Genomic DNA, 27,176 nt, shown 5'->3' with positions numbered 1-27,176 from the left:
GACCTTTCCATCGCAATCCCCATCAAGTGGAAGCTTTTTTGCGCTTTCCCTTTTAATATAAGTGGAGACTTTTCCCCTTGTTGGGTCTGGTTGCCTCCCCTTGAAAGCTCGACCTGCGCACAATTTACTACATACCTATCAGCATCCCGGTTGTCTTGTCGTGGATTTGTTCTTCTTATTTTCTGATAAAAAATCGTTCACACTTATGCCACAACATGCATTTAGCGATAGGACGGAACCTTGATGAAGGAAATATGGTGGAACATGGGAGGAGGAAAGCAACTTTCTGAAATGAAGCAATGTTTATGTAGACACGAAAGATCTGATCGCTTGATGTGCTTGGGATAGGTCTGTTACATCTCAGCGCCACTAGATGGTTCCTATGTGGCATTCTAACGAAAAGGGTGGTGAGCCTAGGCAAAGTTTGTGATGATAAACGAACTGCTATAAACTGAACATTTTCCGACAGGCGGAATTATATGGAGCCATTTGGTTTCATCGGTTCACGTCATCAGTTTTTTTTTTTTACTTCTCAGCCTATCCTAGCTGATAGGGAGAACTTTGATAAGGAAGTATGCTTTGATGGACGAGAAGAGAGGGTGGGTCTTGTATGGACTACCTGGTTCTTATGCAATGACCTCTAGCCAGTAAACTTATGCAGAAATAGAATTCCTGCTGGGCTTTGTTATTTCAGATTAATCAAATATTAATATCGTCCTCGCCGTATGCGCCTTGTGATGTCTAATCTGATTGGCTTTTGAATTCAGTGGCATGGGTGGAGTCGATACGTAGGTGGTAGTAGCTAGTAGGTCATTTGGGGATGGGATGAGGCTTATGGCGAAGATTTCGGCGAAGTCATGAAATATGCAACTGAATAAATATTAGGTTGTTGTTTGCTTTGTGCACGTGTTTATTTACTGTTACTATCCACATGGCGTTTTAGGAATCATATCCCTTATGGAATTTGAGTAAATTAGCTATAAGCGTGATAGCTTGGAGGGTTCAAGGGCAAGAATCTGGTTGTCTATGCGGTTGTGTGACGATATTTGTGAGTCGAGAAGCCACCTAAGCACGGCTTGTATACGGGACTGCTGTTGTACAATGGATACATCTACATTGGTTAATAGGAGGGGTCGAAAACGTTATCAAATGGACTGCATTTTATTTCCCACAAATTTTGAGTGCTTTTAAATTGTAGAATAAAGATGTGCAAAAAGAAGATTTTATCAGCATAGTCATAGTTTTAGATGCTGGAAAAATCGAATTTTGCATACAACATTTTTTTGGCATCCAGTGTTGCATGTATGTAGTTTGGATGTGTCGTATACAACTCGTTGCAGAATTCGTTTTTTTCAGCACTCGTTGTATACCTCTTCGTTGGATAAACTAACACTGAACCAATATGTATTCATGTTAGGAGATGTTCACAAACTATGTAGATAGTGTAGGTTGAGTTGACAATTATCCACGGCGCTTACAAATTAAAAAAAAATGTATGGACTATTGTCTACGCAAGGGGAGGTGGAGGTCAAGAGTCCCAAAAACTGTCTACGTAGTTGATGAACAGCCCAAGAAACATTTGCGGTAGAACTTTGAATATCAATGGTCCCTTTACGATGTCCATGTCATTTGCGCACTGACATTGAGACGAATGATTTTGATATTCTAATTTTGTGAACTTGTACTGAAATCAGGTGACTAGTGAAATTTAGCATTTTTAGGCATTGATATTGATATTTTGCAGCGCTGATCGCGGAATAGTATCATTGTTGTTAGCAATATTTCGTTCAACTAATAATCATGTTCAAGAAGTGTACGATAACACTCGGTGCTGCCAGGATGTTCTGAGGCATAACATTTCTGATCACACCTTCCTTTGGATGGGAAGTAAAGCCGTTGTACCCGTTTCATGAGTTGATGAGTCGATAGGTAGGGTCCAGGTGTGGAAGCTGTCTCCCTGGCGTCAGTAGCATTGGTGCTCAGCACGGAAAAAAAGATCTACGGAAAAAAAAATCAAGGGAAAAAAAAAGAAAAAAAGTGTACGATAACATCGTAGAAAATTATTTCAATAATTTATGCAGGACAATCATATAATATGTATTTTATTTGGAGCGATATTCATCCCAAAAACCATGCCAAAATAAAGGCAAATCTATATAATATTGGGATTGTGATTGATCTGTTTGCAATCTTCAAACGTCAAAAATCAAACGAAGCTATTCCAATGAGATACACATGTTTTCCTCCTAAGGCTGAAAGTCTCGATAATAAAGGAAAAAAATACATGTTTTCCTATAATCCAAACTTAAATTACTGTCCAATAGTTTCTACATGCTAGTTTACACGCGACATATCAATAAACGTCAAAAATTGTTATAAGCAACTGCAATAAAATATACATATATCTTTTAGTGAGCAATATTCGTGATGATTATATATATATTTTACTGGATTTTCTTATAGTGCAAACTGATACGAATTCGCCAACCACCTTCAAAGCAAAGGAATATCATGTACTAAGTATGTGAAATTACGATAGAAATCATTCCATATCGCAGTCATAGTTTTCAAGTGATAATCCAAAGAAATTTACCAATCATCACATAGAATGAATAAATCTTCTGACAGTACTATTTTATAAGATGGATCCAATAAACCGTACAAGTTGATTTGTTTCAGTGTTGTTTATCCAACGAGGCGCCGAAGAGCTATTTAGCTATTTTCATTCGAAAAAAAGTGTTGAAAAGTAGACATTCTGCATCAAACCGTTGTGCAGTACAGTCAGTTGTTTGATTCGCTCGCTCAATGCCAGTGATATTAGTAGTGCTACGCGTTTTTCGTCGTTTCGGTGCATCGTGTGTGATGTCGAGGCGGAAGAAGAAGACAGACTCGAGCCAGGGTTCGACCCCTGCAACCCAGTCTAACGCTGACAAGGCGGCAAAAAGACGAAGAGAGACACATCCGACCGTGGAAGTGTCCATACCCAATGAATAGTGGTCCCCAAGATAACCCCACAGCAATCAACGGTAGTGAGGTCGGTGATTTCGGTGGGTCCGTTGAAAACATGGCCACGGGCGGCCAGAACGGTCCGAAAGTGAAACTCCCACCTCTGGTGGTGAAGTCAGTACCACTCGACAAGCTGGCTCAAGAGATGGTATCCCTTGGCGTCGCTGCCGAGTACAAGCTGTGCGGGATTGGCACGAAAATCATCCTCCACACCAAAGCGGACTACAACAAAGCTTTGGCTTCGCTGAAGAATTCCAAAGTGGAATTTTTCACACACGACATCCCGGGCGACAAGCCATATAAGGTAGTCATCCGAGGCCTTCCGAATTTCGAAACGAAGGTGATCGAAGATGAAATTATCGGCCGGTACAAGCTGGCCCCCATCGCCGTCTTTCGGATCAAGAGGAGGAACGAAAGCCAGAGGAAGTACCAGGATTGCCTTTTCCTGGTACACTTCAAGAAGGGGACGGTGACGCTTAATGCGTTGCAAGCAATACGCTCGCTCTTCAACGTTATCATCCGTTGGGAGTCCTACCGTGGTGGCCGACGCTATGTAACGCAGTGTCAGCGCTGCCTCAACTTCGGGCACGGCACCCGAAATTGTAACATCAACCCACGCTGAAGCTTCTGCACCAAGGACCATGCCTCCTCGAACTGCCCAGATGACAGTTTCTGAGGTTATCAAGTGTGTCAACTGTGGCGGTGCTCATCAGGGCTCTGACAGGCAGTGCCCCAAACGCGAGGAGTTCAAGCGTATCCGAAAGGATGCATCGACCTCCAACCAACCAGGACGTAAGAAAAATAAGTCCCCGACTTTCGGGCCAGGCGATTTTCCGCCTCTTTGAACCAACCAGCAACCGCGAGTGTAACCCGCTCCCCCCAACCAACGGCCGGTGAACAAATTCCACTCCCCCTGGATCCTGGAGAACACCGCCAACGCTAGAAGGTATGTACTCGGTGGACGAGTGTTGGAACATGTTCGTCCATGTTACAAGCGCTTTCCGCAAGTGCACCAACAAGAACGAACAGTTTGAAACTATCGTGAAACTGGCTATGCATTATGGCGTCTAAACCACTATGCATAGTCACATGGAAAACGCTTGCTCCTTAAGAGCAAAAACCATCGAGCTTGCGGACTTCCTCCGCAAGCATACCATCGACGTGGGCCTCCTCACCGAGACCCACCTCAAGTCCGGCGACAGTTGTTGGTTACCGGACCACAACATCATTCGGCTTGATCGTACCAGCTCGTGGGGGGGGGGGGGATGGTGTTGCGATCATCGTCAGAAAAGGGATAAAATACCGCAGTCTGTCCCATATCCGCACCTCTATCATCGAGGCCCTTGGTGTGGAGGTGGAGTCAGCGACTGGATACGTCCAGTTCATCGTCGTCTACTGCCCTCGACAGTGTGCCGCCAGCAGCGGACTAGCAGCTAAATTCAAGAAAGACCTGTCCACCATCACCTGTACCGGTTCCCGCTTCGTTGTTGGAGGAGATCTGAATGCTCGCCATGAGGCCTGGCGGAACTACCAGCAGAACCAGAACGGTCGTCTGCTGTTCGACCATTCGCAGCATAGGCTGTACTCCGTTTGGTTCTCGGACGAGCCAACATTTATCTCACCGACAGGCAACTCATCGACGCTAGACCTGTTTCTTAGCCTTGAACGAACTCAGCTCCGACCATCAACCGGTGGTGGCTGAACTGGACTGCAACGTGGCTCCTGCTTCAAGCCTGCGCAAGGAATACCATCGCGTAAACTTGCCCCAGTTTGGACGTGAGGTAGACAGGCACATCATCGACAACCCGCCGCTTGACTCCGTGGAGGACATCAACCGAGCGTTGGAGGGACTCCACCAAGCCATAACCGTGGCTGACGAGACGTGCGTCCGACGAGTTCCTGTGAGGGGTAAGTTTATTGCCATTCATTCCCACATCCACCTATTGATTCGAATGAGAAATGTTCGTAGACGCCAGTTCCAAAGAACCGGAGATCTAGCGTGGAAACGTGAAATGGCCGATCTGAACAAGGAGATTGCTTCCAGAATGGTCTCACCCCGGAACGAAAGTTTCGGCCGGTCATCCAGAATTTGGAGGACCGCTCCAGATCATTCTGGAAGGCTGCCAAGGTCCTAAAGACGCACCCCAAACCCATTCCTCCACTCAAAGATGAAAATGATGACGATCGGCTCATAATCACCCCTCAGGAGAAAGCAAATGCGATTGGTGAGCATATTGCCAAATCGCACTTGCTTGGCTCCAACATCCAAAGTCCGCTCGAAGTTTAGGTTGAGCATTGCGCACTCAACCTTGATTCCTCCCCTTGTGCCATCCCTCCGGAGGATAGAATCACAGTGGAACAGATTTGCTCAGCGCTGAAATGCACCAAAAACATGAAGGCCCCCGGGTTTGACGGAATATTCAACCTAGTATTGAAAAATCTCAGCATGAAGGTTCACTCTCTGCTGGCTGCTGTCTTCAACAGATGCTTGGAACTGCACTACGTTCCAAGTATCTGGAAGACAGCGAAAATCATACCTATCCGCAAATCATCAGCTAGTACGGGTGATGAATAACATTCGAAGTAACAAGGCTGTATCCAAGTCTACAGCCATGGCCTTGTTAGACGTTGAGAAAGCGCTGTCTGGCACAATGGGCTTGTATATAAGCTTTGTAACTTCAACTTTCCTTTGCATCTTGTTAAAATCACCCGTAACTACCTTCAGCAAAGGTCGTTCAGAGTATCGTTGAATGGTTGCAATTCAAGCACATTTTCCATCCTAGCAACGATGCCATGACGCCTTTGCTGATTATGCCACCACTATGCCAAGGGCATAGAAAAGGCGGGCAGTTAGGTTTGGAGTGAGAACGTGTACGGTACGTGTACGTGTACGTGAACGTGGATGTGAAATAAAGAATTGTGAAATAGGGGAATTTACGTATTCTCGTCAATCTAAGCAGTGTCCGCACTTCTATTAGCATTTTCTCAGCGTCACGCACATATATGACGTGTTTGTTGGTTTACATTCATCTGCTGCTTGCTTCTATATCCATTCCAATCGACAGAATTCTTCAAAACTGTTTGAAAGCGTTTTTACAACGCTCCAAACTTCTCAGGTGAGTGTGACTATTGTCGGCAGCCTCTTTTTCTTCGGCAACCTTCCCATTAGAACTGCGTGTTAACCGTGTTAACCAGCTGTTCTATTATCGGCAACTTGAAATCAACCCCATTTTAGAGTACGTATGTTTCATTTGAATAAAAATCTGGCATAACAGGACTGCTCAGACGTACAAATACAATCAGATTGAAGCTGAAAGACTAAAGAATCGTTTGGGTGCATTCAGGGACGTGAGTTTATGGGAAAACATAGTGAAATTAACGTTTAAATTTTGGTTGCCGAAAACAGTCAATGGGTGCCGAAGCCGACATTTACCCTATTAATACTCCGCTGTAATCCTAATAATTCCTGAATATCCTGAATCTTACAAATAGTGTGCGTTGACAAATTTGACGTTCTTTTCCTGGTAGTTATTTGATGCTTTGTTTATTTGACAGCTGCGGTGGAACTTCTTCGTCTTGGAATGAATCCGTAAAACGGACATAAAGCTCAAGAATAGCAATATCATACTCAATGTGTTAAAACTGGTGATCTTAAAGTTTATAATAGGCATTACCTGCGCCGGCTGTGTTCGAATGCAGGTCAATTAAGGAATAGGTATGAATGTGTCCATGTGATATTCACTTTGTTGGAAGCCAAGAAATCCTCTGCACTTCCATGAGAAATCACCGGGATGTTGGATAAAAGGGTTGGGTTTTTTTTCCTCTGTTCGAGACATAAAACCACTGCTACCAGTAATTTGATCTACTGTCCGTAGTTTAGTGCATGTCGTATTACTCCATCACTATTGAGAAATGATAAACTCAATTTCAGTTTTGATACAGTTGTCATTTTTGCCTTCATCGCAAGGATCCGACTCTAATTGAAAGGTCCATCTATTTATATCCTTCGAAGAGTGAGAGCACCTTTTGTCAGTCAAAATTGGATTCCTTAGCAAAAAAAAAAAATAAGGAATGACACCGATAATGACCATGCATCAGAACCCTAGTCTTAACCACTTCAAACAGGGGAACTACGAATAGAAGATTAGGAATCACATACAATGAACACTTACTAACTTATTTTTTCCTTGTTTCGAGATCATCCTCGGTGGACAAAGCCGAGTCTTGTCACTATCAACAGGACTAAGATGTGTTCCTTTGATTACTGAAACATCCTGTTCCCCTAGTTTGAAGGAGTCAGGACTAGGAATCGGTGGTTGATTTTACATCCCGTAACGTGCCACAAAAAGGTGATCTTTCCACGTTACGGGGCAAAGGGTTGGGTTTCACCAGGGTTAAGTGCTGTTCAAACTGAACAGTTATAACATGTTATAACGGTTGCCAAATAATTGCAACACAGAAACCACCATCAAGATAGCGCTATAACATGTTATAACTCTGTAGTCTGAACGTACTATTAGTTTTAGCAAATGGTACGGTGGTGCCCCTGACAACAGTATAAGCCATTACGACCGACGAACGACCAATCCCGGAGACACGAAGCTACGAAAAAGCGCTTAGGCCATCACTAAATTATACTTTTACGCGAAACAGAGCTTATAAAGTCTGTGACTAATGATAAGTTTTGAACGCTCTAAGGGAAGAAGAAAGAGAAACTTGATTTAAAAATTATTGCATTCAATTTTTCCAAACACAACGTAGGGTAGAGAACTACTTCGGCCTAATCGCCCATTTTGGGCCTATCGAGCAGAAAACTTCAAATAAATCCTTGATTTCAGAGTTTACAAGTCAATTGTGCGTTTGGTACACGGAGATGAAAAACTACCCAAAATTAAGTACTTTTCCCTCAATTCCGGGGTTCAGCCCAATAACCCAAATTTGAGTAAATCGCATATAGTAGTTTCCATTTAACACCAGCAAAAAAAATACCTACTCTTAAGTATATTCTACCCAAAATTAAGTTTAATTCACGTAAACTTGAGAATATGCAATTTACTCAAAAGTAACTTATTGGGCTGAACTATATCGTTGGGTAGAATCTCTCGTTCCTTTTTTGACAACAATAGTGAGTGAGAGGCTGAAGTCAATATTAAGTAAAAAGAACTCAAATTTTGGGTTTAATTTTTTCTCCGTGTACGATACTTTAGTTTATACCGTGCGGGACCGAAATCCGTACAGCACCGAAATCCGTACACCCTGTTGAATTTGTTTATTTGTATGCATCATAACAATGTAAATATTATACATGAATACATATTCATGTTCATTCATGCATCAGCTTGATGTTTACTTCAACAATTAAGCAGTATAACATGCAATTAAAATAAGAAAAATAAAAACCTTATCACGTGTCGGGCATTTCTGTCAATCGGTTGCGTTCTTAACGATTTTCTAAGAAAATGTCTCGGATTTACTTCCAGTTGTTAAGCGTATTTAAGTGATTTTTGCAAGTAGTTTCCTGAAGGTCGATCGGAAAGGTAAGTGTTTATCGTTTTATATCTCAATTCTAAGCAATGAATCGTTCATATGGTATTTATTTATCAAAATTAGTACTGTACGGATTTCGATCCATATATAACAGCTGATTCTAAATCCGTACACTTGTGCATCACTAATGACGATTCTACTTTATCCAATGTTTTTCAGCAGATCATGGAAACTAAATACACGCCGGAGGATTTGGAGAAGACTGTGGCAATGATGCGTGCGGAGAAATCTTACCGAGAAGCATCCAGGGATTTTGCCGTTCAATTCACCACCATAAGAGATGCCGTATTGAATCGCTACTCTCTTATTTTATTCGTATTGTAAACGTTATATTATTAATATCTTTTAATGAAGAGCGTCAAGAACCTGCCGAAAAGTAAAACAACGCAGCTCCCCTACAGGCAGTGCTGAGATTTGTCATTGTCACTGACAGACTTTCGCGCGATATTGACTAAATTGTTCGTCACATAGTCACTGACAGACTTGATCCTCTAAAAAACCTTCGTCAAAATCTCATTAATTTTTTCGTCAATGACAAAGATTCACCTGGTAACAAAAAGTGAAATTTAGTACATTCTGTGTCACATTATTGTTATCCAAGTAGCTCAGGACGTAGATACTTGTTCACTAAAATGGATCCATGTAATTGTTTTGCTCAAGTCATTTAATTTCGTTACAAATTTGGCTAATACATAAATCTGCACATGTTCGTCACTGACAGCATTGTCATTGACAATTGACATGGTTTGCCTTGACTATGACTGTTAGCTCCAATGAGTGACCAAAGCAGAATTGTCAATATCACCGTGTACTGTCGAGATTTTGCAGCACTGACAGGATATCACCAACACGCATATACAAATTAGGGACCATGCATAAATGACGTAGCATTTGAGGGGGGAGGTGAGGGTTTCAGAATTTGTGACCGGCCATGTATTGGATATAGCCAAATACGCTACGAGGGGGGGGGGGGAGGAGTATAAAATTGATCCAAAATAAGCTACGTCATTTTTGGATGCTCCCTTACAGAGAGCAGACAGAAATGTGCCAGAGAGCATTCCCAGCTACCAGCGAGGAATGACCGGAAATACACATGAAAGTAGTGCGGGCGAAAATTGATAAAGAGAACGCAAAGAAACAAAGGATTGAGGAACGACAAAAGAAAAAGGTTGAGCGAGAGAGGAAGAGGAGGAAGAAAAGGAAGAAGAGCAAAGAAAGTTCCCTTATAAACGAATACCATGAACGAACTTTATCCCGGATGGGTAAACTTTCCCACAAATGGTTTGGATGATACCCCGAACACGTCGTTAAGCTCTCTATTATGGTTATTTTTATTAGGGTTGGAAGCAAGAAAGCATTATAACTTGAAAAGGCAATGGTAACAATGGAGAAGAAGCAGAAGAAAGCTGTGGAAAAGAAGCAATGAAAGATCTGTATTTTTATGATTATTACTCTCTTGACGTATTAAATTAAATTAAGTTATAGTCGTTATTTTACCAATTTTAATTTTCATGCACAAAACGAAAAACTAATCCTTGATGTCAGTTCATTGTCTTTTTTTGTTGGTTTCTAAGATGGTTGTATTTTTCTTTTACTTATCCGCCATTATAGGGCTACCATCTTAGGAACCGGTTAATTTATCGCTTGATGCCAGTGGGTTTGTGGAGTTCCAAAGTATGGCGCATCTTGCACGTTATCACATGTCAAATTTCAAAAACCTCGAAGTTTTGATCGGAGGAAAACTCCAGTAAGAATATTTAACCCAAAGCACTGGTAAAGAATAAAATTTGGAAGAAATTAATCCTTTAACATGATATTAGTTAGCATAAAAATCCAGAACAGTTACCTTCTTAAATAAAAAGAATTCAGTTACCTCTCCTTTGAATCGATTGGAGCATCAATTAATCTAACGCTGATATCATTAGTTAAAAAATTAAAAGTAAAAAAATGAACTTGAACCTTTGAAGAATGATTCTTATGTAAAATCGTGCACTGAATTCAACAATGTAGTCGAAAAAATGTCAGTAGGATAGTTTTTGAGATACAGCTAAAAATGAAAATTCACTTTAAACAAGTTTGATTACTATAATACAAATATCTCCGGTTGTAATGAGATTATATCAATTATTTTAACGCTAAATTAGAGGTAAGAAATTTTTTCGTTCGATCAATTGAACATCAATTGTCAGTGAGATTGATGGTATTGTTGTTAGTTAATAGTTTGTTTTTTTTTTAAGTTTTCCTAAGAAAAATTGAATTTCTGCTAAGTTTTTAAGCAATGTTAATTTAAATGTTTATGGTGGTTCTACCATTACTCTCACGGAAAAATAGTGTTAAAACGATCGAAATAAAATTTTATCACGTTTAATTTGGCGTTAAAATAATTAATATCACTTCATTGCAGCCAGAGATATTTGTGTTTTAGTTTTTTTTTAACGTGAGATTTCATTTTTTAGCTAGGGGAAGGAGGGGCATAGTGAACAGGCGGGGCATAGTGAGCATCCCGTACTTTGGCTCTGGATCTCCAACTGCATGAAACAAATCAACTGGTAGTAGGATCAATATCATTAATCCTACAGCCAACAAATTTGTTCTGAACGGCCGGAAGTCCAAGCTGGAGCACGCGCGATGCTCACTATGCCCCACCTGTTCACTATGCCTCTCTTACCCCTATATCTTCAAAACTATCCTACCGAGATTTTTTTTGACTATATTTGTGGATTCAGCGTACGATTTTACATGGGAAATGACCATCAGCGTACAATGTTCAAATTTGCTGTAAACTAGTATATTTAAACGGATATAGCTGTTTTGGACTCTTAGCCAAGCAACTACAAAAAAAAACTTTATTCAAGATAGCAACACTTTTTTTTCATTGATTTGGATCGATTTACATTCATGTACGGATTTTGATTCATGACTGTACGGATTTTGATTCATCCTCAACACAGTGTACGGATTTCGATTCAAAACTGTACGGATTTTGATTCAATCGTAAAACGCTGTACGGATTTTGATTCAAGATATGTGCAATTTAAATCCTTTTTTCTAATAATTAAAGGTAATTTTAAGACCTGGTGTTTGCAAATATTGGAAAAATAAAGATAAATGTAAAGGAAAAAGATGTGATACAGAGCATAATGTGATAGCATTATTTAGTATTGACCGTTTATGATTCTCTTGTGCTTAGGTGTACGGATTTCGGTCCCGCACGGTAAGCTACGGCACGAAGTCAATGAGAACGCGTGATATGAAGGTTTGCACCCATTATTCCCAAAAACAAAAGAAGCGCTCCGACCTATTCACGTTTTATCTTCATCCGATAGGCCGGAGTGAATTCATTGGTGTTTCAATGGCGTTTCAAAGCGTTAGGCCGAGTTTAGAATCCGTAGGCCGAGTTTGACAATATCTCAACGGTTGGTTTCTTTTTATCAAATCTTACAGTACGTACGGAAAGTTAGAAGCCATCAGTAATAATAACATTCCGTTTGGTGCTAAACTGCGCTAGATTAAGGAAGACTAAGTGCGGGTTGTGCTTAATAGGCCGGAAATGGGGTAATTAATCCTAGTAACATAAGTCAAGAGCAGCACCGTACTCAGCATGTAGCGAAGGTGGCATTCGCCACCAAAAAAATCCTGAGGGGCGGAAAAATTTATTGGATTTTACAAAACTGTATAGAAATGTTTTACTTAATAAATTCTGGCTTCTTCTTCGCTTTTCAAGCTTATTGCTTATCGCATATCAGTTTATTGCGTGCTCTCAACTTAGTGTTCTAGATGCACTTCCACAGTTATTTATTGAGAGCTTTCGATGCCTGTACCATTTTTGCATTAGTATAATTGTGTGGCAAGTACACTCATACTCAATTGGGCGGAATTGAAAGCAGTTGGGTCGGTTGATGTGCTTTTTGAAGAAATCTACCCCGTTGTCTCGATACCACTGTAGAAGTTCTCTTCTGTAGAGTGGCAGCTTGCCAAATTAGGCCAAAATTTTACAGGTGCATTGTGAGCCTTAATGTGCGGAAGAATACGTTTTTACAGGCACTCCTGCTTGTACATTTTGGAATACATAGTTGTTACAAAAATTTCGAGATGATGCCGACAAAATGCGCCACCAATTTCTTCAAGTGTATCCCGTTTATGGTAACCAATTACCCCAACTCATCATCTGTTATACATCCTCTCTCACGGCGTTATCAAATACATCGATAGGAAGAGATCGGCTCCTGTCCACACAGCCGTTTTGCAAGAACAAATATCCGTAGTAGACAATGGGACGGGTATTGTTGTTAAAGCACTACTATCGTGTGGTTGGCGTCAAAAGTGCTGGTGAAATAATTTCGGTGGTTGCTGAAAGTGCGTGGCGATAGATCAAGTTCCCGTGAAGGAGGACCACACACCTGATTGACAGAAGGAGTAATTAGCGTGATCTGTCTCTCAAGGTAAATTTAAGGCCATGATCTAGGCAAAACAGTGGGCTAACATGCTCTTTGCAGGATAGTTGCATGCACCCTCCCTCATGATCAGACCGCCATTCCTGGAGCAATAAGAGAACGCCTCCATACATCACAATCATAAATGGACGCAGGAGCTCGTATCATCGCCATTAGTGCTCAATAAACGCATGTTCTGGTCAGGAAAGACCGTGAGCTACGTACAATACGAAAGGCCTTCTAAAGGTAAACCCAATAAATAAATCCCTGATGATTGATCGGCTAATGCTGTGTCGCCTCATCAGAGGGCCTTTTATTTACAGCTTCGGCCCATACGATATCCGTGGCGATTCTCTGTCGTCGTGGAAGACTGCAGGAGACCAGAATAGCGGTATCGAGACGACAGAAGAGCGGTTAAACCGCATCGCACAGAGGAACTCGCAATACGTGGTCGTGGGTAGTGCATTGCTACTGCCGTCGCTTGCGACCGATTAGCTGTTGGAGAGCACCGGAACGTGCGACATTCGTGCAACAGTGAGTTGTCACGCGACAATTGGTGGTACACGACAACATCACGCGACGGTGCAGCAGCGCAAGCAACGCAACGACATGGATGTTGCGCAACAGTCAACAGTGCGACGAGTGACATCGGTGGCAGAAGTGCAGTTGCATCATCATCACGGGGCCCCCACCGATGGAGCAAAGTAGAAATGCTTTTGTGAGAGGAGAAAATTGTATGTATCATCATTCATTTGTTTATCATCATTTGTTTATTTGTATTCCTCCATCTGACAAGGTTGTCTTAATGAAGTTGGACAGGGAAAAGCCAAATTGAGTCATAGTGAACTCAAATTGGCATAAAAACCCTGATTCTTTTCTTAAATTAAGTACATAGAAACAGAAACTAAACATTAACAATTACACAGTTCACAGCAAAAACAATGCAAAATACAATAATTACTACAGTGTAAATTAAAAACGTTAAAATGCGGTCAGTGTCATAAAAGTGTGTCAGCAACAGTGCAGCATCGTCATTGATTGTCAAGTCCTCGTGGAAGGGTCGAAAGCAACCGGAAACAAAAATGAAAACAGGTAGCACAATTCATACAGTCATCAGGGGATGGACAGTCACTCACCTGCTCATAATCAATCCATGCACATAACAGCTTTACAATCGATTACTTAGGCGGCGTTGAAAAGTAGCTGCAGAAGCTTCAAAGTCGAAAAGCTCAGATACATCATTGAAGCGAGAGGCCATGAACCGTATTGGGTCGTGTTGCCCGTATCGACTGTTGCGGGATGCCAAATGCAGGAAGTTACGCCGACGAAGGGGGCGTTCAGGTACATAAACGTTGATATCGGCAAGAATGGCAGGTGCATCCACCTCACTAGTTAATACTTTGGCGACAAAAACCGCTTGCATGTCAGACCTTCGTTTCTCCAGTGTTTCAATTCCTAACAGCATGCATCGATGTTCGTAGGGAGGTAGATTTAGATGTTCACGCCAAGGTAGATAACGAAGAGCTAGGCGCACAAATTTTCTTTGAACCGATTCTATACGGTCAACCCATATACTGCTGTACGGACACCAAACTATTACAGCAGATTCAAGGATCGAGCGAACCAAGGCGCAGTACAGTGATTTCAGACACAGAGGGTCACGGAATCCATCGGCAAGTTTAAAGATAAATCCAAGCTGCCTAATCGCTTTTGAAATCACATCAGCATAATGTGTCCGGAGGTTAAGTTCAGAGTCCAAAATCACACCAAGGTCTCTAACCTGATTCAGCCGTTCTAGATCATGACCAGCAAGACGATAGTGGAAGATGATCGGATGACGTTTTCTGGAAAACGAAATAGTGTTGCATTTCGTTACACACAGTTCCAGTAAGTTCCGTTTGCTCCAATCCTCAAATGACTCCAACAAACTCTGCAGGTAGGCACAGTCCTCGATGCATGTGATTACCATGTAAATCTTAACATCATCGGCGTAGAAAACACGATTTCCAGATGGTAAAACAAACGATGCATCATTAATGAAAAGCGAAAACAATAGGGGGCCTAGGTTGCTCCCTTGTGGAACTCCGGATACAATCGGGAAGGCGGTTGAATGTGAGGAGCCTAATTTAACTTTCATAGACCGTCCTGACAGGTATGATTCGAACCAACGAACAAAGGCGACGGATACTCCAAATTTCTCGAGTTTTCGAAGCAGAATAGCATGGTTCACTCGGTCGAATGCAGCTTTGAAATCAGTGTATATAGCATCTACTTGCATGCCAGCGTCCATCGATCGAATGCACAATGAAGTGAATTGAGTGAGGTTCGTTGTCACAGATCTTTTTGGAAAAAATCCATGCTGGGCACTAGAGATGTAATTCTTGCTAGCTTCGAACAAGGCATCGTTCACGATTATCTCAAAGAGTTTGGAGCAAGCATTCAACGACGTTATCCCGCGGTAATTGGAAATATCACACTTGTCCCCCTTTTTGTGAATAGGAATCATGACCGAAGTCTTCCACGCGGATGGGAATGTCATTCGCTGTAATGAAATATTAAACAATTTCACTAGCGGCATCAATAAGACACTTGAGCAATTCTTAAGAATGCAAGCAGGAATACCATCCGAACCGTATGACGCAGAATGTTTAAGTTTACGTATCGCTTTTTGTACGTGCTCCTCAGTGATTTGGAAAATTCCAAAGTCGAGCCTATCTGATGGTGTGTCATGGATGGCTGCATTTAGATGCGAGGACGAAATCGACATGTCCGAGAAGGCACTCTTGAAGTGATCAGCAAACAGCTCACACTTGTGGGCATCTGTGCTAGCAGAGCGGGCACCGAGATACATAGACGAAGGTAACCCATTTTCCTTACGCTTCGACCGAACAAATGACCAGAAACGTTTGGGATGCAGGCGTAGATTTCTCTGCGTACGGTCTATATAACGAGCATACATTTCGCGGTTAAAGCTAGTGTATTTATTGCTGGCCAGAACAAAACGACGTTTCAGGTGTTGTGATCGATTACGTTTGAATTTCCGAAGAGCAGTACGTCGACGGCGCTTCAATCTACGAAGCCGATTGTTTGTCCATGGAGGTTTCAGAGTAGGACGCTGAAGTGGTACGTGATCTTCGATAACACGACGTATCTCAGAGTTGAACGACTCAACGATGTCATCCAGATCTCGTTCGTCATCCAAAAATTGCCAATCAATCACAGAAAATGCTTCACTCATCAAGTCATAGTTGACACGGCGGAAATCAAATTGCGGGTTCTCGTGTGGCTGATCAAATCTCACTGGTGACGGCAAAGAAACGGCAACCTCAATAGCGGGATGTGCAGTGTCGAGTTCTACAAGAGATTCAACCGCTTCAGAAATGCTGCAGTTAGGTAGTGCTGTATCGTTCACCAGTACTAAGTCAAGAGTACGAGAACTGGCATTTTTCACAGAGTTGATTTGCGTCAGACCATTGAAACAAAAGGCATCATATAGAGCACCATCCGAAGTTGAAAAACGGGATATACTGGAATCTATATGAAGTCCGCCATCCTCTGAAGCAGTCCAATGCATGTTGGGGTGATTGTAGTCACCGAACTGAAGCGCAAAATCATGAGGTTTCAAGCATGATATTACTGAACTAACAGAATCGCTATGAAGCTGAATGAGGGACAGATCATCTCTACGATCAGGTGGTAGATATAATACTCCAATACTGACTGAACACGTTTGCAATTTGATTTTTACCCACAGCTGTTCCAAAGCATCACTAACTGGAGCTGGGTCGACACAGCAGCACAATCTGGTAGACACTGCAATCAAAACTCCACCGCCGCGCAGCTTTCTACTGTTCAGTGGATTGCGATCAGTCCGAAAAACAGTGAATGATCCACCAAATAGCTGAGTTGATAGGATGCAAGTGTCGAGCCACGTCTCGGTTAGAACTATCACATCATACTCCGAATCTGCCGCAGCGAGATAGAAGGCATCGATCTTCGTTCGGAGTCCACGGACATTTTGATAGAAGATACGAAGTTGAGAAGAAGAATTTGAGGGAGGCATGCCAGTAATCTGTTGAGTCTGAGCGCAGACTGGGTGGATCACAGGACTACCACTTTCAATCTCAGGAACGAGTCGGTTGCGATGAACAAAAACAGCATCTTGCAGGACAAGGTCAGAGGGCCTCGATGCTTCTGGAGAATTACCTGCGACGTGCAGCGGCAACTGGATTGAACATGGTGAGGCTGGTGTGCTGTTATTGTCAATATTAGACCACAATTGTCGTGGAGCAGAGACGTAAGATGGTACTCTGGAAACCAAGATATTTACAGGCAGAGAAGTTGTTGTTTGCTGACTGTACTTGCCTACGGTTTGATTTTGGAAGACCCCCTCTCTCAACTCATGCGCAGAGCTGGGACGACTGTTGAACGCTGGCAGCTTAGGCTCGACTGCGATGAGAGGACTAGGGGCTTCCACAAGGCTGGCGGCAAGTGTGCGTCCCAGTGGCATGTTGAAGACAACAGGATGTGATTTGTTTTGCAATAAGCGGCTGTAAGCATCATACATTTTAGGAAGAGAATTGCTCGAATTATCATCGTACTTGCCTGAAATAGGGTTTCGGAAGACCCCATCTTCACATCCAAACGCAGGACCGGGACGGCTGGAGGTCGCTGGCAGAATTGGCTCGACTGCGATGGGTGAATTAGGGGCTTCCAAAAAGCATGCGGCAAGTGTGCGTCCCGGTGTCCGACTAGGGTAAACCACGAACGAGTTTATTGACGAATTACGACTAGAAGTGATAAGCGTTTCAGGGACAGAATTGTTCGCAAAACTAGAATACTCGCCTGCAGTTGGATTTTGGAAGACCCCTTTTCCGGACTCATACACAGGACCGGGACGGCTGAAGGTCGCTGGCTGGAGGTGCTCGACGGTGATGAGGGGATCAGGGGCTTCCAAGAAGCTAGCGGCAAGTGAGCGTCCCGGATCCGGGTAGTAGATAATACGACGTAGTGGCTCTGGGTCTTGACTCAGTGATATCACTCCGTCATAGGCATTTGATGAGGTGACTCGCTGGATTTCGGAGTTGTCTGCGGTGTATTTATTGGCAATCCAGGCGGCTTCCAAAAATTTTCGGCTTTGCGGTTGTCAACAAATTCACGAAACAGCATTCCTTTGGGCCATGTAGAGGACGACAATGCTTTCGCCTTCAAATTTGTAGAGACGCCTACTTTGAAGGAGACAAACGACATGGTTTGGATATCTTTACTCTTAGCAACCAGTCGGATAACTTCAACATCCTCAGTTGACAAACGATGCTTGGCAAGTTCGGTGATCTGCTCAGCAGAAACGTCACGGGAAATCCGAGATAGGTATAACCAAAACTTATCCTTAGAAACGGGAACAGTTAGACGGCCTAGACTTGGAGACGGCGAATCTCCGGTAGCAGTCATAAGAGGTGGCAAGTTATTGTCCTTTTTCTCGAATAACCGTCGGCTTCCTATGGTGCGTGACCTATTACCAGACCGTCTAGAGGACACCGGAGTGGTGGAAGTGGTATTGGTCAACTTTGTGAAATTGGATCGAATTTCGATTTTCAATTCCTCCAGAATTTCCAGTTTTAGTTTCCCCAGTAGCTCAGTATGACCGCTCAGTTGTTTCTCCAAACCAGCATCGTAAGCAGCCTTCACGTTTTTCTTGTGACGAACGTCTGACATTATGGCAGCACAGGATTTACACATCCAGAAGAGCTGCCTATTCCGATCGATTTCATCCAACATTTCACTTGGCAGGTGACAGCATTTTAGGTGAAACACCGCGCTACAGAACCCACGGCAGGTAATGCGTTCCTCTTGGACATCATTGGTGCAAGCGTGGCAGATTACACTCATTTTGCAGGAACAAGGCGATGCAGACCAACAACGAAATTCCAACGTAGCGCAATACAACAGTAGGGTCCAGACGACAGCAATTCGCCGAAATTTATGCAGCAGTTACACCACGAGCTCAATGAAAGATTGCAAGCTTAAAAGTTTTGCTGGCAGATGGCGCTTCGGAAAAAAAAATTCGCGTGGGGAGTGCTTGGGAAAGTGTATGTAAACAATGAGTCACTTTCACTTTATCACCGCACCACGAAAATCACAACACACCGAACGAAATTCACGAAAACAGAAAGCAGTAGTACAAAAACTGAATCACGAACGACGAAAAAGTATTTTATAACCGATATAACACCGAAAAAAGTATCACTAATTAACGACCTAATCGCAGCAGAAAACGTAGCTAGCAGTGTTGCCAGAAATAACCAGTATGTATGGTTAAAGAATAGACGTAAGCTTACTGTGCAATCCGTTACTATTATTTAGCAGCACACCCCACCTTCCTCTATCTTTTGTCATTGAGTTATGTTTGATGAATGAAGACTTTACGTTCTTCTTATGTGGTACCGATGCGCTATTGACTTGACCCTATTTGCGTTCAGTATTATCGATAACTTAATTATCCGACAATAATCCAAGTTACAAGGAAATTGTCACATAGTCTTGTTTGTCACGAAAACCTGGGTTTTTTGTCCGCAGCTGCAAATTCCTGCCTGATGATAAGCTTTCTTGCAAATTTATCGACAAAAACGAATTTGAACTTGCTAGGGACATCACCTCGACCAGTGGATTTATAGACCTTTTGTCCGGGTCAACTTCCGCGCACGTCTTTTGGCCACTAGATTCTGCTTGAGTGTCCTGTTTGGTTGCTTACTGGCTCGAAAAGATCGAAATACTGCTCACTGACGAATTCTTCTGACGGTGCTTTGACTGGCATTGAATTTCTTGGCGATATAATCCGACAGCCCTGTGTTTGCCCTAACCGTTCTCAACACCTTCAAATGCAGCTTCCGATCTTTAGTTCCACTACGATGCTTGCTTTGGTCATGCCGATCGATAGTTTGAGAACACTGCACACGGGCGATTTAGCCAATTTCAACGACTTAGCGATTTTTGAACCTGATCACATCGGATTTTCCAAGTGGGTGATTAATTTTCGGTTCGCGGCTTCCATCAAGTATAACTTCTTTTTAACAAAATGAGTCGTGACGAAATTTTCAGCACTGAAAGAGAAAACATTTCAAAACAAACTGCTGTCAAAACATTTCAGATCTGACCGCTACGAGCAACCTGGTCTATACAAGGTGTGGAGATCTAGCCCTAACGTATGTGTTGGTAGAGAGACGTCATAGCAGTCGAAAGAAAATTTGTGATATATGAAGTACAGCAAATTCTAGATATGTTTGCATGATGATTGCGCTTGCTTGTATGCTTTTGTAAAGTATTCGGGAAATATCAGCAGGCGTTTTGTATTTTTATAGTAACTCCTTACATAGAAACGGGGCAAAAACTCACCAGCAGGCTGCTGTTTCATGGTATACAGTGTGCTAATAAAATGATCAATACATTATTGTTGTGGTTAATGCAGTCACCGGGCGGTCCCTTGTTTCAGCGTGAGAGTATTCGTGAACGAGAAGAATATATAGGATAAATGTCAGTCGAATTGTCAGACGATACAAATGTCAAATGTAGAATTGCTTTGTCATTATCTGGTGAATCGAGTGCAACATTATATATTATTACGTAAATATTATACTACAGTAAATTAGTACCCTTTATTTGATTTATATTCTTGTTTCTAGACTGGATAAGAGAAAATTGAATTCTTTATTTGTTACATTCATTGGTACATTGTGTAAGGAGACTAAATGTAAGAAAACATGAATTTATATTGTTGCTATCCTAACCTTAAATAAATTTACAGCTTTGAGCTATCTTGATCGGGAACACAGACGAGTTGCTTTGAAGACCTCCGAAATAATTTCAACATAATCTCAAAGATTTATAGAGTACCGAGAATGGAGAAATCGTTTGTTCGTCAGACTCGTTCCAAGACCAAGGCTGCCAAACAGTCTAATCTCTTCGGTGAAGAACATCTTAGTACGTCTGAACACGATCTGGACCTGACAGAGGATGGATTTATGCCTTCGATGATCGATTTTGAGCACGGACAGGATCTCGATTGTGCTGTATGTGATCAACCCAACAATGCAGAATTGTATATGGTCCAATGCGGAGGATGCAAGCGTTGGAACCATTTTTCGTGCGCAAGGGTGGATACGAATACTGTCTATTCGAAGGAGTTTTGCTGTGCGGAGTGTTCGTCGAAGAGAGTACCAGAGCGATCAGCTAGGTCGGGATCTGGTCGATCGAGTGCTACAAGCGGTCGTAGGTCCCACATTGACCGTGAAATCCAACGTCTGGAGGACGAGAGGCGAGCTGAAGAGCAGGTAGAACAGGAGCGGATACAGCAGGAGAAGTTGCTGATTGAGAAAGCCGCTAAGGAGAAACTGGAGCGGGAAAAGCAGTTCATAGCTAGAAAGCACGAGTTGCTCCGCCAGCAGGACGATGACATTGAGAGCTTTGTGAGTCGTCGTAGTAGCAGTAGTAGTATACTAAAGGTGGAGAAATGGGTTGAGCAGCATATTTCCCGCACCGGCGCCGTCGGTGGTAGTGAGAAAGAAAACATTCCAGAGTCGGTCGAACCACAAGAGTCTATCCCTGTTGGTTCGTCTACTCCGTTGGGTGGTAGCGCAATCACTGCTGGAAATCAGCAACCAGCTGCTGACGAGCAACGGGCATCTGTACCCCGTACGATCGAGAGCATCACTATTGGTGACAGTCCGGAGGAAGATCTCCCCAAGTTGCATTTGGTAAACATTCAACCATACACGCGGCTTTTGGAGGAGTCAGGACCAAACTTTCCAAGTATTGAACTGACCTTGAAGCGACCGAATACCGGTGCGAACCCGAAGATCATCGGAAAGTTAACGAACCCTATCTCTCGCCCTACCCCCTTTGAAAAATGGACGCGTGAGACAAATGAACTTCAAAAGCGTGGCAAAGCGGAACTGCAGCAAGCATACGACGAGAAGAAGGAATTAGAGAATCGATTACACGAAATTGAATCGAACTTGAAACGGCAACGTCACATGGAACTAGAACACCAGCAGGAGAACGAATTGAGGCGAAGGCGAGAAATAGAACTTGTAAACCGACTGAATCGACTGGAGGAGCAGCGTGCAGGAGAGCGGCAACAGCTACAGGAAGTGGAAAACGCATTGAAAAGACAACTAGAGGATAGTCAGCAACGATATCAGGCACTGGAAACCAAACGGCGGCAAGAACATGCTGCGCGAGAAGAAGAGCTACGGCGACTTAAAGAACGAGACCAGCAGCTTGCTCAGCAACTGGAATCGGTTCTTCTACGAGAGAAAATCGGACATCCATCACATGCAGCATTACCGGAGTCCACGGGAAGTGGTACATCTCTGGCGTCCATGGTGAGTGATTCTCGATTTCATAGTTTTGAAGCAGATTCTGTAGCGTATGCGGATAGAAAGACACCTTGTCCTAGTGTCATTAGTACGGTGGGTAGAGCAGGAACACCTTGCACTTTTACCATAAATCGAGAGATAGGGCCGACAAATGTAACGCAGTTTAATCAATACCACCCTCCAGGGTTAGACAATTTCGGTAGGACTAATTTCTTGAATGCCCAATACGGACCTACGCGTCAACAGCTAGCAGCTAGACAGGTGATCGCAAAGGAACTCCCCACGTTTTCTGGGGATCCTACTGAATGGCCTCTCTTTGTAAGTAGTTACCAGCATTCAACAGATGCATGTGGCTATTCAGACTCGGAAAATTTGCTGCGTCTACAACGTTCGTTGAAAGGAATCGCAAAGGAGTCGGTGAGCAGCTTTCTGCTACACCCATCGACAGTACCTCAAATTATGTCAACTCTACAGACCTTGTATGGGAGGCCCGAGCAAATCGTGCATCACATGGTGACCAAAGTTCGTGCCACTCCCGCACCAAGAGCGGACAAGCTGGAAACTCTAATCCAGTTTGGTCTAGTTGTCCAAAATCTGTGTGGACATCTACAAGCGATTGGAATGGAAAATCACCTTTCCAACCCCATTCTACTACAAGAGCTCGTCGATAAACTTCCAGCCAACATCAAATTCAGCTGGGCACTGTACCAGGAGCAACAGCCGATTGTCAACTTGAGGACGTTTGGCGAATATATGGGAAGAGTCACGACCGCTACTAGTGGAATAACTAATGTTTGTCCGATTTCAAAGCATCAGAAAGATGAAAAACCTAAGGCGAAGGAAAAAGCATATGTGAACACACATACTACGTACGAAAAGAAGAAGCAAGGATCATCTGCCAGTCTTCCTAAAGGTGATCAACGGGTAGAGTCATCGAACATAAAGCGCAACGAAAGCGATACAAAAAAGGAATGTCCGTTGTGCAAATCGCATGACCACATCGCAGAGAAGTGCGTCGAGTTCAAGAAGCTCTCAGTGAACGAACGCTGGAAAGTGGTGAAGGAAAAGAAACTCTGTCGGAGATGTCTGATCGCACACACTCGCTGGCCATGTGAAGGCGAAGTTTGTGGAGTAAACGAATGTCAGAAACGTCACCATCGGCTACTTCATTACGACCCTAAGCCGGAACAGCCTTTGACTACTACGAATGCCACTGTCACTGTCCACCGACAACCAGTTACGTCGACCTTATTCAAAATACTACCGGTCACGTTGTACGGCAAGACAGGCACTATCGACACTTACGCATTTCTTGACGATGGATCATCTACAACTCTCCTAGAGCAATCAATAGCTGACGAACTTGGGGTCGATGGCAAGGTGCAATCCTTGTGCATGCAGTGGACCAGCGGAATCAACAAGAAAGTGGCTACAACTCAAATCGTTAAGCTAGGTATTTCGGAACCTGGGAGTAGAAAGGTGTATCAGTTATCAGAAGTCTACACAGTTGAGAACTTGGGGCTTCCGGAACAATCGATTGATGTAGATGAGTTAGCTAAACAGTACAAGCACCTACAACGTTTACCGGTGAAGAGTTTCCAGAGGGCTACGCCAGGACTGCTGATTGGAGTAAATAATATTCATCTACTAAATACTGCCAAAATACGTGAAGGGAAGGAGCAAGAGCCTATTGCTGCAAAAACTCGCATCGGATGGGTTGTTTGCGGTTGTCTGCGTGGTGAAGAGAATCAGTTTCTACATCGTCAGATGCACATTTGTGCGGAATTAACTGAGCTCGATCTACATAATTACGTTCGAGAATTCTTCTCGGTGGAAAGCATAGGTGTCGCCGTTGCACCGAATTTGGAAGGCAAGGATGATCAACGGGCGCGCTTGATCCTTGAAGGAACGACGATACGGAAGACGGACGGAAAATTCGAGACAGGGCTGCTGTGGAAACAAGACGATTTCGAGTTCCCTGACAGCCGACCGATGGCCGAGCGACGACTGAAATGTCTCGAGCGGCGCCTGGAGAGGGATCCGAAGCTGTATGACAGCGTGCGTCAACAGATAGCAGATTACGAGTTTAAAGGGTACATCCACGTAGTGACCGATGAAGAAAGGGCTAAGTTTGATCCACGCCGTACTTGGTACTTGCCGCTTGGGGTAGTCTTAAATCCCAATAAACCTGGCAAAGTGCGCGTGATATGGGACGCGGCCGCCAAAGTAAATGGTGTGTCGTTGAACACGATGTTACTAAAGGGACCGGATCTGCTGACCCCGCAAATGAGCGTAACGTTCAAATTCCGTGAACGAGAAGTGGCGATGTCTGGGGATATTCAGGAAATGTTTTTGCAAGTCGGGATCAGAGAAGAAGATCGAAGTGCACTTTTATTCGTTTTCCGTAACTCCCCATCTCAGCCCATGGTCACTATGGCGTCTGACGTTGCTATATTCGGGGCAACCTGTTCGCCAGCACAGTCTCAATATGTAAAGAATCTGAATGCGGCGGAGCACGAGCAAGAATATCCACAGGCGGCTGCGGCAATTAAGAATAAGCATTACGTCGACGACTATCTCGACAGTGTCAACACAGAAGAAGAGGCGGTTGAGTTGGCATTGGCAGTAGCGGAAGTGCATCAAAAAGCAGGCTTTCATATTCGGAATTGGGTGTCAAACAGGTGCAAGGTTCTGGAAGCTATTGGAGAGATCAATCCAGCAACAGTGAAGAACCTAACGATGAACAGTCAGAGTGGTTTTGAGCGATTGCTGGGGATATCGTGGTTGCCCGGTGAAGACGTCTTCTGCTTTAAACTTGGCGTACAAGGAGAGCTTCAAGAACTAGCAAAAGGTGATAGAGTGCCCACCAAACGGATGATGCTCAGTTTCTTAATGAGAATTTACGATCCATTAGGGTTGGTGGGTTCGCTGGTGATCCAGGGAAAAATATTAATACAGGACGTGTGGAAAACAAACGTGGAATGGGATCAACAGATCCCTGAAGAACTTGTTGGGCGTTGGAAGGCTTGGCTGCAAGTGCTGAAGGAGTTGGAAAACGTGAAAATCCAGCGATGTTACTTTCCTAGGTACGATCCTAACTGCTACGATTCATTGGAGCTTCATATCTTTGTGGATGGTAGCGCACAAGCATATTCTGCAGTCGCTTACTTTCGCGTACGTGACCGAGGGCAGATACGATGCTCTCTGGTTGCGTCCAAAACAAAGGTTGCCCCACTGCAGCTTTTGTCGACCCCCCGTATTGAGCTGCAGGCGGCGGTAATTGGCACACGGTTGCGTAAAACAATAGAAGAAGGTCATTCCGTCAAAATCAAGCGAACGTATTTCTGGAGCGATTCAAGTACAGTTGTCTCTTGGATTAGATCGGACACCCGACGTTACCGACAATATGTAGCTTTTCGCGTCAATGAGATCCTGAGTTTGTCGAAAGTTGACGAGTGGCAATGGTTAGGAACGAAGATTAACGTAGCAGACGAGGCAACAAAATGGGGGAAAGGCCCGAACTGCAAACCAGATAGCAGGTGGATGCGTGGACCAGCGTTCTTGTATGAAGAGAAGGATGACTGGCCGAGAGATAGGTTGGAGTTACTGGATGAAACTGTGGAAGAACTACGTCCAGCATACGTGTGCAGCCATATGTTGATAGTTCCAGTGGTTGATGTAGATCGTTTCTCGAAGTACGAGCGACTACTACGTAGTGTCGCGTACGTACATCATTTTTACGACGTCATGCTGCAACGGGCAAGAAATGGACTTCGTGATCACTCAGGAGTATTGACATGTGATGATTTGCAGAAAGCTGAACGAATTTTGTGGCGTATTGCGCAATCGGAACATTATCCAGATGAGGTGGCGACATTGAAACGTAACATGGATGCGGGGCCAGAACAGCGGAAACCGTTGGACAAAAATAGTCCGATTACGAAACTGACTCCACAGCTCGATGAACATGGAGTTCTACGATTCAGTAGCCGACTCGCAGCAGCTGAATACGTCAGCTATGATACCAGATATCCTATTATCCTACCAAGACAACATCAGATCACTAAATTGCTTTTGGATTGGTACCATCGTAAATTCCGACACGCGAACAACGAAACTATCGTTAATGAAGTCAGGCAGAAATTCTATATCCCGTTACGAATTGAAGTACGTTCTGCAGCTCGTCGCTGCCAATGGTGTCGTGTCTATAAAGTTAGACCTGTACCTCCAAAAATGGGACAACTTCCAAGGGTTCGAGTCACGCCATTCTTACGACCATTTACATTTGTAGGGATCGATTACTTTGGGCCCTACTACGTAAAGGTAGGACGCAACTCGGTCAAACGCTGGGTTGTTTTGTTTACGTGTCTCACTATCCGCGCAATACATATGGAGGTAGCCCACGGTTTAACAACTGATTCGTGTAAGAAGGCCATTCGGCGATTTGTCGCCCGAAGAGGAGCTCCGCAAGAAATATATACTGATAATGGCACGAATTTTGTAGGTGCTAGCAGGGAGCTTCAAAACGAGTTGCGATCGATTAATACTACGATGAGCAGTACGTTTACGGACGCGAATACCAAGTGGAGGTTCAACCCCCCAGCAGCACCTCATATGGGTGGCTGTTGGGAGCGAATGGTTCGATCCGTGAAAACTGCATTAGGATCGTTACCAACAGCGCGAAAGCTGGATGACGAGGGGTTCGTGACGCTGCTGGCTGAAGCAGAACACATGGTCAACTCGCGACCGCTAACGTTTGTACCACTGGAACATGAGCAACAGGAGTCTTTAACCCCGAATCATTTTTTGATGCTGA

The 27,176-nt window shown here is 43.6% G+C and overlaps 1 protein-coding gene across 1 annotated transcript; it reads left to right on the top strand.

Annotated features, from left to right (window-relative positions):
* The first annotated feature begins 2,986 nt into the window (after window positions 1-2,986).
* Window positions 2,987-3,628, top strand: LOC135700441 (uncharacterized). Its single transcript, XM_065220963.1, has one exon. It carries the CDS (start codon window positions 2,987-2,989, stop codon window positions 3,626-3,628), a length of 642 nt encoding a protein of 213 aa, XP_065077035.1.
* Window positions 3,629-27,176: the final 23,548 nt, after the last annotated feature.

Source organism: Ochlerotatus camptorhynchus, unplaced genomic scaffold (assembly GCF_037179485.1).
Source record: "Ochlerotatus camptorhynchus isolate MF236.1 unplaced genomic scaffold, CSIRO-AGI_Acam_v1.1 ptg000136l, whole genome shotgun sequence".
Lineage (NCBI taxonomy): Eukaryota > Metazoa > Arthropoda > Insecta > Diptera > Culicidae > Ochlerotatus > Ochlerotatus camptorhynchus.
Note: the sequence above shows the minus strand (reverse complement) of the source record. Positions and strands in the feature narration are given on the sequence as shown.

What these genes read in the sequence shown, in the direction of transcription:
- LOC135700441 (XM_065220963.1), top strand. Translation starts at nt 2,987, where the DNA reads ATGAATAGTGGTCCCCAAGATAACCCCACAGCAATCAACGGTAGTGAG.